General features: G+C 38.2%; 1 protein-coding gene across 1 annotated transcript in view; it reads right to left on the bottom strand.

Annotated features, from left to right (window-relative positions):
- Nucleotides 1-16,991, bottom strand: part of SEMA3C (semaphorin 3C) — a 121,757-nt gene that overhangs the window by 22,849 nt on the left and 81,917 nt on the right. Inside the window, exons 7-12 of the mRNA XM_030479612.1 lie at nt 15,056-15,175; nt 13,047-13,189; nt 10,868-10,982; nt 9,628-9,697; nt 6,792-6,936; nt 3,144-3,366 (exon numbers count right to left, since the gene is read on the bottom strand). Coding sequence (XP_030335472.1) covers nt 3,144-3,366; nt 6,792-6,936; nt 9,628-9,697; nt 10,868-10,982; nt 13,047-13,189; nt 15,056-15,175 — 816 coding nt within the window. The remainder of the gene's footprint in view (nt 1-3,143; nt 3,367-6,791; nt 6,937-9,627; nt 9,698-10,867; nt 10,983-13,046; nt 13,190-15,055; nt 15,176-16,991) is intronic.

Here is a 16,991-nt window from a genome sequence, read left to right as displayed (position 1 = left end):
ATTCCTTTTGACACTTAATATCTCTATCGAATCCTCCCAAGCAGAGAATAAAGAAAACAAATTTCTCCTCTCAGTGGCTGAAACTCGATCACTTTTATTTAAAAGGGCTGAGAAACACAGTAACTTACATTGCACCACTTTCTGTTGAGGAAGACCTTGAAGCTATTAATGTCCTGTTCCCTACTCAGGAAGTATGCTTCCTCCACTCCAACTAACTAGAAAGCAAACAATGATCCTCATCTCCAGTGTAATGCTGAAGATAAAGCAATGAATATAAAGTATCAAGAGCTGCAGTTTATGTGTTTAATCCATAATGGATCCCATGCTGATACAGAGAAGAGGATTAACAAGCTGAGGTATGTTAATGTTTTTAATGAACCACAGGTGTATGTGTGAGGCCACACTGATCACTTACAAACAGTAAGAAGCTAATCAAAGTATAAAATGAAATTATCTATATTTATCTCTCGCAGAATTACTGAAGTGCTAAATATCAATATTGTGGTTTCATGCAAATTTCAGATACTCAATACACTTCCAGTATTAACTACTACAGCTACATTAAGCATCCTATATTGGTTGGAAACTTATATGTCCTTATCTTTTCCACTAATCTTTAGTAGAATTTTTCTCCAATTAACATTAGGTGTTTGCAGAGCATTTTAGAACAATGGCACCACTATTTGAAAAAATGCATTAAACGTTCATTTAAAAGATCTGTACTAGCCTACCAACCTATTAGTCTGGCTAAACATAGTGATTTGCAGGAATAAAGCTAACAGAAAACCAAACCCGCTCTTTTACTAAGTGTTTTTGTGCAGTTATATAACAGTAGTAGGGACAAGAACTACATTTCTGACATATCTACAATAGTGTACAAACCCTCTTTTCTTCTGTAGGAAAGCAGGAAAATAACTCTAAAGGGTCCCAAAGCCAAGAATTGTAGCTGCATTAATTAAACTGAAAAAACAATGTAGTTACATTGTTTTGTTGGGGGGGTGTGTGTGTGAAAAACCACCTTGAAGAAAGCCTTGTCCTAATTAATTTGTTAGTTTCCAATAACTCTGCAAGTAGGATCAGAGAGATATTCATGAGCACCTTAAAACTCATTTATCAAGTGCCAGCCAAATAAACAAAAATACCCAGATCAAAACCTGATGAAGTTCCTAATGTGATTCATTACCCAGAGCTTCTTCTACCCTGATTATGCCTTACAATACACTAGGCATTCACAGTATAGTAGACGGTGACCAGGAAAAGGTTTGCCACAAGAACACTGAGTCCTTTCAGGACTCATAAACTCCTTTCAGGTAGTTGTAGACAGCAAAAAGGACTCCCCTGAGTCTCCTCTTCTCCAGGCTGAACAACCCCAGTTCCCTCAGATGCTCTTCATAAGACTTGTGCTCCAGACCCTTCACCAGCTTCATTGCCCTTCTCTGGACCTGCTTCAGCACCTCCATTGTAGGGAGGTGCCCCAAAACCAAACACAGTATTCGAGGCACAGCCTCACCAGTGCCAAGTACAGGGAAATGATCATTGCCCTAGACTCGCTGGCCACACTATCTCTGAGGATGGAGAATTCACTACCATTCTAGGTCCTTGTTCCAATGTTTGACCATGCCAATGGTGAAAACCTTTTCCTGTATATCTACTTGTAAATTGTGTTCAATCCCTCTCACACTGACACTGAGCACTTTGAGATGAGTCCAGATCTTTTTTTCCCTGTTAGCTAGTTGCACCCTCCCATTAGATAGTTGTCAACAGCAGGTAAGATCTCCCCTTAGCTTTCTCTGTTTAAACCAAGTCTCTCAACCTCCATCAACTAATCTTGTTCTGTCAGGTCAAAATTTTCCTTGTACTGGGGAGCCAACAACTGGACATGGTACTTCTGACAGGAGCCAGATACCTGGCTGGATACACTTTTGCTAATACAACACAGCATGCAATTGCCCTCCTTTGGCACAAGGGCACCCTGCTGATTTTGATAGTTGGGAGGTTTTTATAAGAGTGAAGAGAGTTCCCTTTAATGCTGCCACTATAGAAGCCTGACATTTTTTAGCACCAGTTTCCTAAATCTATTATAACAGGATGGTTATTCCCAGCCCCATGTGAGTTTGTTGGCAGACATGGTTATTCTACAGGCAGAAAACAACCAGGATCCCAATAATATGTGAACCATAAAAGTAATGCAAGCCATCTCTGTAATTATTTTCTGATGTTCAGAGATGTATTTGTTCTCTTAGAGCTCTTTTCCTTTGTTCTACTTGAAACCATCTGTAGTAAAAAACATTAGCCTTTGTGCCTATCAACCTACAATGCCTTGTTAAGCCAGTGGGAGTTTCAGATGTGAATGAATGTCTAACCAAAGCACCACTCCACTTCTCTGCTTCAATCAGAAGAGTGTGATTCATATCTGAATATTTTAAGAAATCAAAACTGATCAATATGAGAATCACTTGACCTATTCCCTGCAGACTTCAGAAACATTAGACCAGATTCAAGTTTGAGGTAACTAAAACCAAAATGTAGGTTATATTAGATAGAAATTATTTTAGAATACTTGAACCAAATTCTGTGTCCACTGCTGCTCAGGCTTCAACCATTTGTTTCTTTTGCTCTGCTAAGTACTTCCATATTTTTACTTTTTTTTTTTTTTTTTGGTGGAGTTGTTATTTCTGCCTTTGTATCATCCTGATCAGATGATGTTTTTCTTCAGAAGTAGCTTACAGAGCATATATTAAATAATGATGATGAGAGTATACATAACAATACAAAGCCAGACTTTGGTATTTTTACTCATGTTAGAGAGCATCAAATTCTAATGTGGAATCATGTTTCAGACAAACCATATTCAAAGGAAGTATTATAATTTAGATTAAATACAATATACACTAGTGTTGATTTTGGTCTCAAATAAAATTCCTGTCAATATATTGTCTGTCTTGCACGTAATTAACCTCTATAATAAACATAAAAATGCACAGAAAGTAAAAAGAACATAATTTATGGATTTCTATAGACATTTTTGTAGACAGAAAATATGTTTAAATGTTTCTGAAAGCCGCAAGTTGCGAAAGCTGCAAATCAGAATTGATTGCAAATTATAATGCAACAGAGGGAAACTGCTGCTAAGTTTGTCTTACCTGTTCCAAGAAACAAGACGTGATACCTCCCATCAGCAGCATTCACTCGATCCACAGCGATCTTTGTATACTTGTAGTCAGCTCCTATCCGGATGATTAATGGCCTCTTGTGTATTGGATAAATGGGATTAAACATCAAAGGGTGATTCCTGATGAAGGTCACAACGTCATCTGGAAACTCTTTGGTTGTCCGCATATTAGGTGTGAAGGCTCCTCCTGGACACTGCAAGAAACATGCACAGTAATGCTTAACAATACTTACTATCTTTCAGAGAGTTTTCTTCTCCAAGTCATTTACAAATATTGACAGATAGTTGACAAAGTAAGTTCCCAAAAGAGCACTTCAGACTCTGACTGAAAGTAATTATGTTCCAGTAACGGGAATGAAGTGCTTGAATAGCTATGCTTTGAACTCCCATCAATTTCGATAAAGCAAACACAAATGTATTTTTGCACTTTCAAAACTCAGCTTGATGGCTAAGATCCATACTTCTGGGCCTATTTCCACATTCTTTATGCTTCCAAACTGCCTGTTGAAAAAAAATTCCAAGTGATTGGTATGGGAAGCTATCAGGCTTTTGCACCTGGTTTGTTATAGAATTAGTACAAAGGCAAAAGGTAAAATCAGATACTTAGCTGTACTTTGGTCAACATCCCTCTAGCCATTGATTATGAGATGGCAAAAGGGCCCGTGACTCATCTTCATTTGAAAAAGCAATAATATGGAGTTGAGAGGATCCCATGGCAACTTATTTATGTCTGAAAAGATTGACCATTCACAAGATCTTGTCTATAGCTTCCTCTATGCCCGAGAAATAACAAAGGTCCATGAATACTCTGGATGCTTTTTTAAATGTCATGAAGAACCCTCAAATAATCAGCCCTGAGGCATTCTGGACCTCAAGAGGAAATAAAAACAATCTTAGAAAACTCAAGTGTTTTGAAACTAAAAGAAAACTGTGGGAAATCGGGAGCTATGTCAGTAACTGGTGCAATGTTCTGGATGTTAATTTACATGACTTTTTTACAGCTACCGTTACCTCACTTCTTATTGCTGCTCCCTTACCAGACTTCTGAGCAGTGAAACTCTCCTCAGAGTACTGGAGCTATTCAGAAATGTTTCAACACAATATTTTTCCAATTGGAAAATGTTCATTTGTTCAATACGAAGCATTTCATGGAAACTTGCTTATTTCGATGAGGACCATTCTTATGTCTAGGATGGAATTTCTGGCCAAAGCCACAGACACAAAAATAGCTAGTAGCTTAGGGAGAGATTTACCTCACCTGACTTCTACTGTCTCAAAGTCAGACATTTATTCTTAGTTAGGCATCTAGGTTTCCTCTGTAGTTAGTAATTGAGACTAGATGCCCTGCTTTTAGATGGCTAAAATTACAGAAAATGAATCATACTCTGAGAGACTGGGAAAACTCACTGGGGATATATGAGTCATGCTTCCAGCCTACCTGATGCAAGCAAATGTTAGAATCTGGGACTTCACCTCCCAGGGGATCCCTCTAACCATCAGGCAGGAGTGCCCCTTCTGCCCTCACTGCTAGATCTTCCAGCTTGTGAGCCTAATAAACAATTTTTTGGGCAATAACAGGAGCCAAGTAGAAAGGGGATTGCAGCCTAACACCAGGCTTTAGAATCATCTGGCACTATTAGGATTTAATTATTTATACAAAACAGGACAGCTCTAGTAGGAATTCTTTAAAAGAAACTGCTCTGACATCAGTTACCTTCAGAAAGAAGAACCGGGACGCGGCTCAGATATGGGTCTCTTCCCATCTGACATCCTTGACAACTGATTCTTCTGGACTTTGATTTATTCTGAGGGTTTTGGTTTGGTTCTCATTAGAAATGACTCTATGTGCTAGCCCTCTAAGATTGCTCAAAAGAGTTGAATTCTTATCATCTTGTTTGCTCTACTCCTTCTCTCTGTGGTACTTCCATCCACATTCTTCCAAGAAATGTATGGAGCTATCTGCTAAGATTAGTAACAAGTGCTGAAAAACGAACTGTGTTCATAAATCTGTGGGCTATTAGCAAGATTATTCTACTTGGTAGTGATCTGCCAGACCCCAGTTCCTCTCCAGAGGGATTCTGTTTCACAAGCAGTTCAAATTAAACTTTCCTGTCCCACACAGCTCAGTTAAAAAAAGACTTTCTTTGATACTTTCAGTCCTTCCATTCTGGAACTGGAGATGGTAAGACTTTTGTGACTTCCTGCAAAAATGTTTGTGCTATGGTTCACTCCAGTATGACCCTAAAAACTTACATTATATCATTGTTCTGACCAAAGCCTTAACAAACATCTTTAATCAATTAATTTTTTCGCTATCCCTCGTATAAACCAATGATAAGGAAAAGATGTTACTGAAGCAACCTATAAGCTCTCCCTTTCCTGAAGGGATTGAATGTGTATCCATCCTTCACGCCTCATTCAAGGACTTGGCTACACGATACTTATGTTCACAGTTGATAAACATGCAGTTAGACTGCAGAGGGAAACAGAATTCTTTAATTTACAGCATATTCCCCAACATGCTGTAGGTACAATAACTATTTCTGTAAACTCTGAAAAATGGAAACTATCCTCAAACATCACTGAATCTAGTAGCAAGCTGCCAATTATGTAATATTATTTTTTCCTTTCTTTTTCCGTAAGCAAGGTTTTCTTGTGGAAGAAATTTAAAAAACATTGGTATTTAGTGAAGGGCAGCCAAACACTCCAGAGTTGATTATGGCCAAATGAATGTATTCCTTTATTTAATCCTACTGAAGCTATACCGAAGCCTTTTCACTGTTTATCCAATGTACTGTGCCACAATGAACATTCATTTTTATCCAGAGGTTTAGTATCTCTTTAGGCAATTGTAAAGTAGGATTTTCCATGTCCTATAAAAAGACACCCCTGTCTAGTTCAGCATCCCAGAAGATGCAAAAACCCCTATGTTCCAGAGGAAAGAGGTACATGCTCCATAGCCTACAAGCATTGCTATTCACAGTTCACTCTTTTAACATAAGTTCTGAGCAGTCAAAAAACCTCTACATACCAATTTTTACAAATGCTTTGACATAAGTGAAGAAAAGAGTTTGTGGCATACATTTAAAAGTGGAACTATTTTGCAGTGAAATAAAAGCAAAGTCAAACAATTCCCAGCTTAGAAAATATACTTTTAAGATACTGTGTTGTGGCTGAATTTTGAGGAAGCACAGAAAAGCCAGTGATGAGAAAACCAGCAATGATCAATGATCATCTGAATATAATCTCTTTTGGCTTTATTCTTTGTGTGAGCTATGATCTAAGAATTTATCTTCAAATTCAGAGCTCACTGGCACATCTGAAAAATACAGATAATTTCTGTCACCACGTTAAATCCAAATCTGAAGTTTCTTATTCCCTTGGAATAAATTGGGCTGCCCAATTTATTTAGGCCCATCTGGAATACCTCATAAGCCTCCATGAGGTGAACCAAGAATAACATGGCAGTGGTTGAGGAAACAATATTCTGAAGCAGCGAGAAACTGTAACCAAGTGTCATAGTCACATACAGTCCATTATCCCAGAATAAATAATATTTATTTATGGATTAAACACAGACAAGTAATTGGCAAGCCTGCATAAACATCTTTATACTTACGGTGCCGGGTCGTGGGTAAGGAATTCTGCCCTGATATGGAATCAGCTGGTGGTTTGGGCCCTCCTTGTGTGCAAATGGCCCATTGAACACAGTCTGGATGTCAGACAGATGATACACACACACGGCTGAGCCTTTAAATATGGAGCTGAAAGACAGTAGGAAAGGGTTAGTATTGTAATCTACCTACTTTTGTATGGCTTTTCCATCATTTTGCTTTTCCATCATGGTCCAAGGATGAAATTGATCTCTAAAATAATATATTTAATAAAAATTAATGCTTATATAACATGGATTTAATACATTTAAAAATAAACTAATCTAGTTTCCCAATATACACCATTACTCCTTAGAGACCTAGCACCTTTTTGAACATTGAACTATAAAAAGAGGAAGGAAGGAAGGTACTACCCTAGTGGTGGAATAAGAAAATTTCCTAATGTTCAATATAAAAGAAATATAATCTGGCCCCAGTTAAAACAATGCCAAAAACATTGCTGACTTCAGTGAGACAAGAGTTTTATAAACTTTGTACTGCCAAGCTCAGCACAGGTTTCCAGAACTCCATACCAGTGTATTATACCACAAGACCTCCATGAGCCTTTTAAATACATGGATAAAATATTAATCAAAACATCCAGTGCAATTACAATTGGATAGATTGTTACAATCAGTTTCCAACTTTCCTAAGCAAAATAAGGACAGGTTGTGGCTGTAAAGGAATTACTCCTATAGTCCTGAAATCTACCCACAAAACCAGTCTTAAAAAGACCCCTTCAAGAGGGTTGAAGTTTGAGGTTTCCTGAATAGAACCTGGGGGGTCACTTATGAGAAGGGCCTGTTTTTTCCACCACTCTGGGTTCAGCAATGGTCTCAGACGGTCTCAGGCAGCAGAAGCCCTGAATGGCCTCTGTCACCCCTTGATGATGAAGGGTACTAGGGGAATAATTTCCAGAGTGATGCTAAGGTTAACTGCAGTGAATTAACTCCTTTTTTTCTCTCACTGCATATAAGGCTTGAAATATGTATCCTAACAAAGTGGAAACTCCAGATGGTCTAAAATCTGCCTGATATTAGCTGTAGGATGAAGATAATCCAAGTAACTCTCTGTTTTCAATTGAAGAAGAAAAAAAACCACTCCAGAAAAAACCCAAAACATTACACATAGTGTCTAAACAAGGAATGTGCAATTTGCGTTGCTCCCAGCTGTATATGGATTAGTGGGAGAAACCTTTTAGATGGATTAAGGTATTTGTGGAATTTTAGTAGGTATTAATAAGTTTTAAAGAAATTTATTTAGTCTTTCCAGATGTTTTATGTTAGATTTACGGCAGATTATGCCACTAAAATAACTTGCTTTAGTATTACTTGGTTTCCCTCTGTATGGTTTAGATGAAAATACTAACAGTTATTATATGCTGGGATGTTTCTCTCTTGCTACTGTTATGAGTTGGAGGTCTACAGAGATAAAGATAAAGGAACCGTTAAGGAGTAAAAATCCTTATGATTGCTGTATTTAACTAGGTAACATATTCAAGCTACTGAGCAAAGAGAAAGCAAGCACAGACCATGTGATTCACGATAACAGAAATATATGAGTGTAAAAACCTCAATAAAGAGAGAAAACAGCTTGAGAGCCAGGAAAAAGTGAAGTTTTCTCTTTGTTGTCACCGTATATGGTCCTGTGATTCAAACCTCATTTCCACTGCAGAAATACCAGGAGGATTAGGTAAAAGTGTTTCTAGTTCAGGCATGTTGCATCCACAACCTAATCATAAGTGTGGTTTTACTACTAAACATAACCTCAGCATTTTCTCCTTTTGTGTAGTAAGAAGCATAAAATGTAGACAGCACCAGATATTTACAAGTTATGGGATTCTTTTTCTCCAAATGAAATATCACAAGTATACAAATATCATATTCACATATTTGAGAAAGCAGATCCCTGGATCCACATGAAAAAAGACAGAAAAGGGTTTAGTGAAAAATATTTTTTCATGCAAGGATTTTTTAGTAGAAATTGTAATTTAAGGAATTACTAGTAATAAATAATTTGCTAATTTGATCAAATAAATTAAATTAAAAAAAGCAGAAAACTTTTTTGAAGTATTAACAGCTAAATAATAGAGGATATCAGAAATCAGCAAGCTGTAACTATTTCTACTCTGTATACTACAGAGAAAAGTGACAAAAGAAAAAGGTAGAGATGGCGGAATCTGTTGGTCCACCTGTTGGTCTATCTTTGTGGAGAGTTTCATCATAGAAGCCATAGCTAGTACTTCCACTGTTGTTGGGAGCTCACTGAACGCTTTCTGAACTGGATAGTAAGTGAATACTACTGACTGATAATGGGGAGCTTAAGGCTGCAAGGAGGTAGCCAACTGAAGCTGACATGGGTTATTTGCTATCTGTGCAATCATCTGCCAGCTGAGAGACTGGAAGTGATTTGTATGAGTTCATGTAAGAATTCCCGGTTTGATCCTTCAGGGTGCTGGATGTCCTTCAGGAGGTGTTAAGCGCTCTCAGATGCCACATGAGTTCACTGCGTTAAAGTCATTTAGCTTTCTGCTGCTGGATGGTAACAAGTAGCCCTCCACAGAAATGTTTTCCCAGTGCCATCTGACAGTACATCAGGGAGCAGCTTGCACCAAACAGCACAGCTCTAACATAGATACCAACAGCAATGATACTGAGACTGTTACTCCTGCATGTGAACGATGGCCACAGAAGACATACAGAATTGAACAGCACAGCCTTCACCACAAACCATCACATTCAGTTTTCATATAGAAAACTGGGCTCTTCAGAAAGCTAATTTTTTTCAAATCTCCATAATTACCTTGATGTTGTAAAAATCCCATACACAAGGGTTGTTCTGGGGTTATCTGTCTCTAGAAGAAACACATCCTCTGCAAGAAAGAAAAGGAAAAAGAAAAAATAAAGTTTTGAACACTAATAAAAACTTTATTTTCCAGTTTAATTTATTACTTTTTACTGCTAAAGGCAATGGTAGCTTTGTCTCCGACTTGAATGGGGAAAAGCAGACTTGTCATATGAATGGACCATATGCATAAATCTAGCATTTGAACATTCAGAAGCAGATTTGGAAATTAACTCCATGACACCTAGCCTTACGAGGACAGAAGGCAAAGCTTTTCAAATATGTTCAGAATCCATGTCACACATTTCTCTCGGATCTTGTTTCAGCAGGTTGTTTAACAGTAGGCAAACATTTGAGTTGCAGTAGGTCAAAGATGAAGAGTTCCTATTGATTTAATCCAAAGCAGGACAATTAGGTGTTTTATTGTTCAGTACACACTCTAGATGCCCTCATTAGCTCATTTTCAACATGATAAGAATGACACACAACTTCGCAGTGAAGACACTGAGAGATATAAACCCTCCAGCTCCTGTTGTATAGGGATTTATTGACTGCACTATGCAAAACTGTACCTACTCGCTGAACTGAACTGGCCCTGTTGTGTCTGCTGTGTTGATCATTCACTGAATATCTGCAGTGTTTCACATGGTGAACAGAAAATCTAAATGCCTGAATGAATCCTGAGAAATTATATTTATTCATAGTACTACTGCTGGTGCCAGGAACACGACTTACTAGTATTTATTAGCATTATCTTGAACTATCAAATTGAGGCCTCTATGCAGTGATCAAAAAAGAATGACTGTATGTGGAAAAGCTGTGGGTTACACAGTGGTATAAGAAACAGTTTCAAGGAGGTGCATGTTAAAAATCTCTATCACAATCCTAACTAGGAGCAAAATAACAATAGACTTCCCTCACATGTTCCCTTCCTAATATTAGTTCTTCATAAATATAATTCCTTTGCATAGTCAAGATTAATTACTTTTATTTCAAAGTTAATGATAACTACACAGAGAGATTTATAAGGATTTCTACACTTCCTGTGTAGATAAAACTGCAAGGGGAATTTCGTCATGAATTTCTAAAGCCAAAATTTCACCATCAACAACTTGACTAATGCGCTGCAACTTCAATAATTAAATATGCACAGGGTCCAAGATTCAGATAAAATTTTTAAGGGATTTTTTTGCCATACCTAATTCATCAAAGTACGTTTCTGTTCCATCTTCATCCATTACTGAGCACACAAGTCTTGCTTTCAAGAATGTTGTCCACTTGTTCACGAGACTACGCTGACCACCCGTGTCATTCTGGAAAGAAATATTATTTTCAGAAAAACATCATACAACACAGCTAACATTTTACTGGGCTTTTACACATTTTCCTCAGGTTAATTTGACTTATCATCTAGACAATTATGCTGGTAAATTAAACATAAAAAATAGACAGGCCTAAACCAAATCCTCTCATCCAAACACCCCAGACACAGGAAAAGCAAGAACTAGGGTTTTTGAGCAGAGTTTCTGTGCTGGGCTAGCAGTCTTGGGAGGGTCGGGCAGTAGATTTAGTGCAGCAGCAGTGTGTGTAGGTAGGTATGACTGGGAAGGACTGTGGAGTTTTGTATCAGTCACTGACATCTAGTGTGGAGAAGTCCATGCTACCTCTAACAGGTCTAACAGTCCTGTGGAGAGATGTGTCTTCCAGTTGTGACAGCAGTATGTCCACATCTGATATAGTAAGCCATGCTGGCCCATGACGTGGATGCTCTGCACTCAATTCAGAAATGCCGGCTAACATGGCTCAGGCTGTTGGAAGTCCTGCTAGCTTGGTCCTGAGCTGGCTTGGCCACAGCTCGTGCAAGGATCTTCCCATCTCTTTCTGGTGTAAGGTCAAAACTGTTACTGTTAAACTAGATAGTGCAGCATAGAGGTGATAGCTCCTGCCTCATTTCTAAGTTTCCTTTTTCCCTTTCTTTGAGTGACACTGTGCTGGGCAGTTTGGAAGATACTGCTCTTATCTAAGGCGTTCACCAGTCAAATGAGGAAACTCAGAAGCTAGGCAAATGTGATTTTGGAGAAATGCTGTGCATGCCTCACTGGTGCTCTTGGAGTTTGTACTCCAACTTCCTGGGTGACCTATAAGGGGTCTTTTGGGGGGGTCTTCCTTGGCACTATTGTACTAATATATTTGGCCAGTCTCAAAGGCATTGATATATGAATATGATGGTATACAAGTATACAAATATGACTGACTCAGATTTATTTTCATTGCCTTTGGGATCCTGCCACTGACTTCAGTGTAAGCCTAAACAGGCTGAGGCCTTTCAGAAATCATCTGGGCTTCATTACAACAGTAACAATAACAAATACAGCTATAATTGCATGAAATGTCTTTTTGCAAAATACCCAAAAAGGCCTTTGGGCACCCTCACAAAAATATAGAAAATGACGATTATAAAAGAAATCACATGCCTCATCATATTGCCAGAGCAGGAGTTCAACACAATCCCAAAGATGCCCTCACGCCCATACACAACATCACAAAGCACCAAATTCTAAAGAAGACCCGGATTAAGGACAGAGAATACACAAACCCTCACAATTATCTTCCTGAGCCTTTCCAAAAGAAGGAATGAAAAGGCTAGCAGTAATTGTGCATTTACAATTTTTCTCTCCTTAAAAAAATACCCATTCCACCTGAGATAGAAAGGGCTGCTTCAATAATTTTTCATCTACAGCTGACTACAGATATGAAAAAGGAAATAAAGACAATGAGAGCTGTTATTGTAAATTAATCACAGCACAGGAGCAGCCATAACTCCTGAATTTAATTTTCTTGTGCACATTTTTTAAATTAGACTCACACATACATCAATGCAAGAACTCAGGAAGGACAGATATTGCAAAAATGAAAACAATAACGGAAAGTTAAATCAACTCATTTAAAAGTTGGCTCTGGTATTTCCAATGTGTTTCAAAGATTTTGAGTGCATGTGTGTGTGTATGTATGTATGTGTGTGTTTGTGAAAGACTTCACTGTCTTATAATTCAGTTTTCCTAAGCAAATAATGTACCTCATTTAGGCAAAGGACACAAGTTTGGAAATTCAGCACTGGTAACTATTCTGACTCAGAGAAATACACAAATCACTGAATCTCTAGAATTCCATATCATTATAGGTATAGCCAGAATACATAACATGTTCAGACCCTAGTTGTGTGTTCAGTAACAGCTCTTCTTAATTATGAATGTGGAAGCTGAAAAAGGAAATTTGTTTTGAATATAAATCAAAGGCCTTTCAATCATTTAGTCTTTTAGCTTATCATGTCACACCAGCAGTTCGTCCGACAACCTGTCAAACAAACTAGTTCTTACTGGGCATATTCTCGCAATCATGGAATGAATTTGCTTTGTGCTGCCGCTGTTGTCTGTGAGTTTCTCTTTGAAGAAGAAGTAGATCTTGGCATCATTGGGGTCAGTGCCATCTGGGATAACATGAGCATCCACAAAAATAGGCTCTGAAATGAAACCATATACCAAAAAGATGAAACCAAAAGATATATCAGTATAAGCAATTAATGATTTGATAGTTACTGACTGCTTCAAGGAAACATCATATAATACATATAGAGGTACTGCTGTGGCAGTACTGCTCTAGCCTCATGTCTGTATATACCAGATACCCCAGGTAAACGGCTTCTTGCTGGCAGCCTTCAGTTTTTGCATCCTTGCATTTTACCCCACAGCAGATTTTAGAAAAGCAATTCAAAAGCAGAAGCAGAAGTATTAGATTACTGAAGAGATTCAAAGACTTGGAGAAAGAAGAAGGGAGCTACAGTGTGATATCAGGGGCACTTAAGGAAAGCCTCATTGAGGCAAAACATAAAAGTAAACTGTTGAAAGACTCATTAGGAAAAGAACAAGTAAGATAGGTAAATAAGAGAGGAAAATAACACAGAAAAGAAAAGCAGGCTAGAAATGCTTGAACTGCACTGGAGTTCCTGTCAGACACTGATAAACATAAAGTGTACATGCAAAATGTGTACATGCAAAATACAGCAAAGAAGCACTAAGGGGAACACAAAATAATTTATACCCTTAACAGCAAGCATATAATGGACAGTGGAAGAGTACCTAGAAGACCTTCTCCTTTGTCTGAATGAAGAAGTGGACCCTCTTCCTGTATGAAGGCTATACCTTTTAATGATCATACAAGATTGCTCGATTGGTTGAAATCCAGTAAAAATCTTGAAACAACCCGATACAAAGGTTGCATGTCTGACAGAAAACTCACTAAGACTGCAGCATTTTTCTATTCACGTAGCCCATTCTCAATTAATATAACAATTGTCATGACTCTAAAAGAACATGGAAATAAACTGTGCTTGTCAAGTACCTGTTCTGAGCAGATGTAACATATTTTCCAAAAATTAGGCATTTTAATAGTTCTTTATTCCTTATTCACTTTAGGCTGCATATTTCAGGGTGTGCCGGTAAGTGTACGAATGCATAGCAAACAGAAGAAAATTTAGAAAGCAGACATAGTTTCCCATTCATAGTGAACTGAATTTGTTCTGATTGCAGTCCTGTGATTTCACTGTACTCACACAGGAATAAAAGTCACCCTAAAAACAGTCAAGATGAAACCACAGTAACTTTACTTCAACATACCTGAAAGTTTTTTAAAATTGGAAATACTTTGTTAGTTGCTCTGTAACCTTTGACATCTATCTCTGCTCAGAGGGTTGGCCACCATTTTAATTCAAAACAGTTGAAGGAGTCTTCTTACGAGTGAAGTCAGGGAGAATTTTGACACTGATTTCAGTGAAGCCGAGAGTTAAGTGTTTGCACTTAGGAACTAGTTTTCCCACTGTGTTTTGATAATCAATTTCTTAACACTGAAATAAATGGCAATAATTGTTTCTGACTTCTCTAACAATGGGACTCTTCTGCACACATTTTAAATGCAAGTGGTGGTGAGTCTTCTGAGGTATATCAGAGTTAACTAAATCTTAGAATCGAGCACTCTAATTTAAGGCAGTGTCTGATGCATTAGAGGCGGAGAAGGCACTTCCCTAGAAGTCAGATTGTGTGATCACTTGCTGTTTGACAGATTTTCATACACTCTCCCTTGAACAGTTTGGTTGAGTCTTAATGCAAAAAAGGCTGTCAGGTGAGGTGGCCTAAGGGTTTGGCTCATGCAGTGAACCCTTTACATCTGTGCATTGTCTACAATGTGTATTTACACACATTTCTTTACGGTTCAACTTCATAAGTTAAATTCAGAGAAAAGCTCTGTAAAAGACAAGCTTTTGTTTTAAAGAAAACAAAGCAGGATCTCTGTAAAACCCATTAAAAGCTCTGGTAAAACAAAGGCATCTCACCACTCAGCCACTTGGAGTTGTGCTGGTCGGTTCGCACTGCATTCCTCCTGGTCAGACTCCGAAAAATGGCCGCATCCGTCCCCATGAAATCAATATACATTCCTGAAAAAAGCTCCTCATCTGCAAAGAATTGAAATGGAAGGGAAAAAGTAACTGCATTGTTATGGCTTTTGGGAAAACCGTATTTACAGATCTATTTTTATTTTAAATTTGTCAGCCCTCTATTTACACAGGAGTGCATACAGATAAGTTTTGGGTCATGGGAATGGGGTTTCCCTCTGATTTACAAAGACACAATCTAGAATGCACAAGAATCATCAGATTTTTGTTAAAGACTTTAGGGAACTGCATAATTAAATGCAGCAGCAGAACTGCATATGTGGTGAACCTTTCCTTGATATGAAGTTTGGCTGCTCAACTTTCACTGCAAAGGATCACTGGAAAATCAGTCTAGTGTTATCAAAAAGAATCACATTCAATTTTTTAAGTACATACTTCAAAAAGCTTTTTTTTTGTTATGGAAGTAGAGAAAATAACTGGGCTGAATTTATTGCTGGTGTAAACTGGCACAACATCTATTGCAGTCGATGAGTCAGCGCCAATTTTTACCAACAGTATTGTCAAGGCTGCCCCAGGCAGCCTCAAGCTGACTTCGGTATTGCAGAGGCCAGACAATCATATTATTGAACTTTACTCAGAGTAAGACGGAGCAACAGTTGTCCCCTTTTATGTACTTGATTCTAAGTATAGGGTCATTATGGTTGAACAGAATTAGACACGCAACTCTTACGTTAACAGAACTATGAACTTTTGCTCCCTGTGCAGGGCTGAAAACTCAGTCCATCAGTCAGGATGCCTATCTGTGTTTGTGTGAGTCTCTGTGTGTGCGTAAATATCCGTATACATAATTATAATTACATATACTATCATTTTCTACTCGGTGAATAACCAAGCAATTTCCACTGACTAATGACAATGAAACCCCAGAGTAGAAAACAGTAGCTAAAATAACTCTCAGAGTGGGAGTGGTTGCTGAATACATTCCAGTACAGCTGGGTCCTTTGATTGATGTTTTTATCCGAATTCCTGGACTACCCAGAGAGTGTGGTCAAGCTGGCAAGAGGCACAGGTTCAGAAGCGCTTGAGGCTATTTTTATGCTCTCTGTGTGTATGCATCAATATGGAAGACTATTGGCTCATAAGAGAATTAAAACTCTGGAGATTTTGTTTTTCTGCTGCTGGCTAGAGCCTGAACTGAACCCCTGCAGAGCAGCCAGCAGCCACTCTTCTGCTCTCATCTCTCCCAGTGATGACAAGATTCATACACAGGGGATTTAAACAACGCTTTCACTGCATGTTTGTGAAGCATTTACTTCCTGAGCATGTACTGATGGAATGATGTTAGATCTATACTGATTTATTAGTGATTTTGTATATTTGTCTCATCACCTCAATCCATCAGAGCTTTATTCTTATTATGAAATAAACTGGTTGAGAGAGATCAGGCTTATGGTTCTCACTAAACATTATGTACAGTCCTATGCATACACATGCGCACACACTTTAACAACAGCACTACACTATGTAGTTTTAATCCCATACTCATCAACTCAGTTATGTCTTAAGCACTCCTAGTGTCTGCTTGCTAATCACATATCAGATGATATCTGTCAGCTCCAGTTCCTTTTGGTTAAATTCTTAAACTCTGCACAGCACTTGGTCTGCACGGCACAACTAGTTCACACTACTTCTCTTTGTTACTGGGGGGAATACTGAATTGATGAGGTATGTTTGCTTTTATATCTCAGAGTGTTGGTGGGGAAAGAGACATGCATCCTGCACATTAGTTATGCCAAGCTTCTTCAAAGCTCATTTTTCATTGCTTTGATGCAAAGGTGCCTTTGTCCAATGGCAAACTGCACCAGGTTCAAATTTC

The sequence above is a fragment of the Strigops habroptila genome, chromosome 3 (genome assembly GCF_004027225.2).
Source record: "Strigops habroptila isolate Jane chromosome 3, bStrHab1.2.pri, whole genome shotgun sequence".
NCBI classification, from domain to species: domain Eukaryota; kingdom Metazoa; phylum Chordata; class Aves; order Psittaciformes; family Psittacidae; genus Strigops; species Strigops habroptila.
Note: the sequence above shows the minus strand (reverse complement) of the source record. Positions and strands in the feature narration are given on the sequence as shown.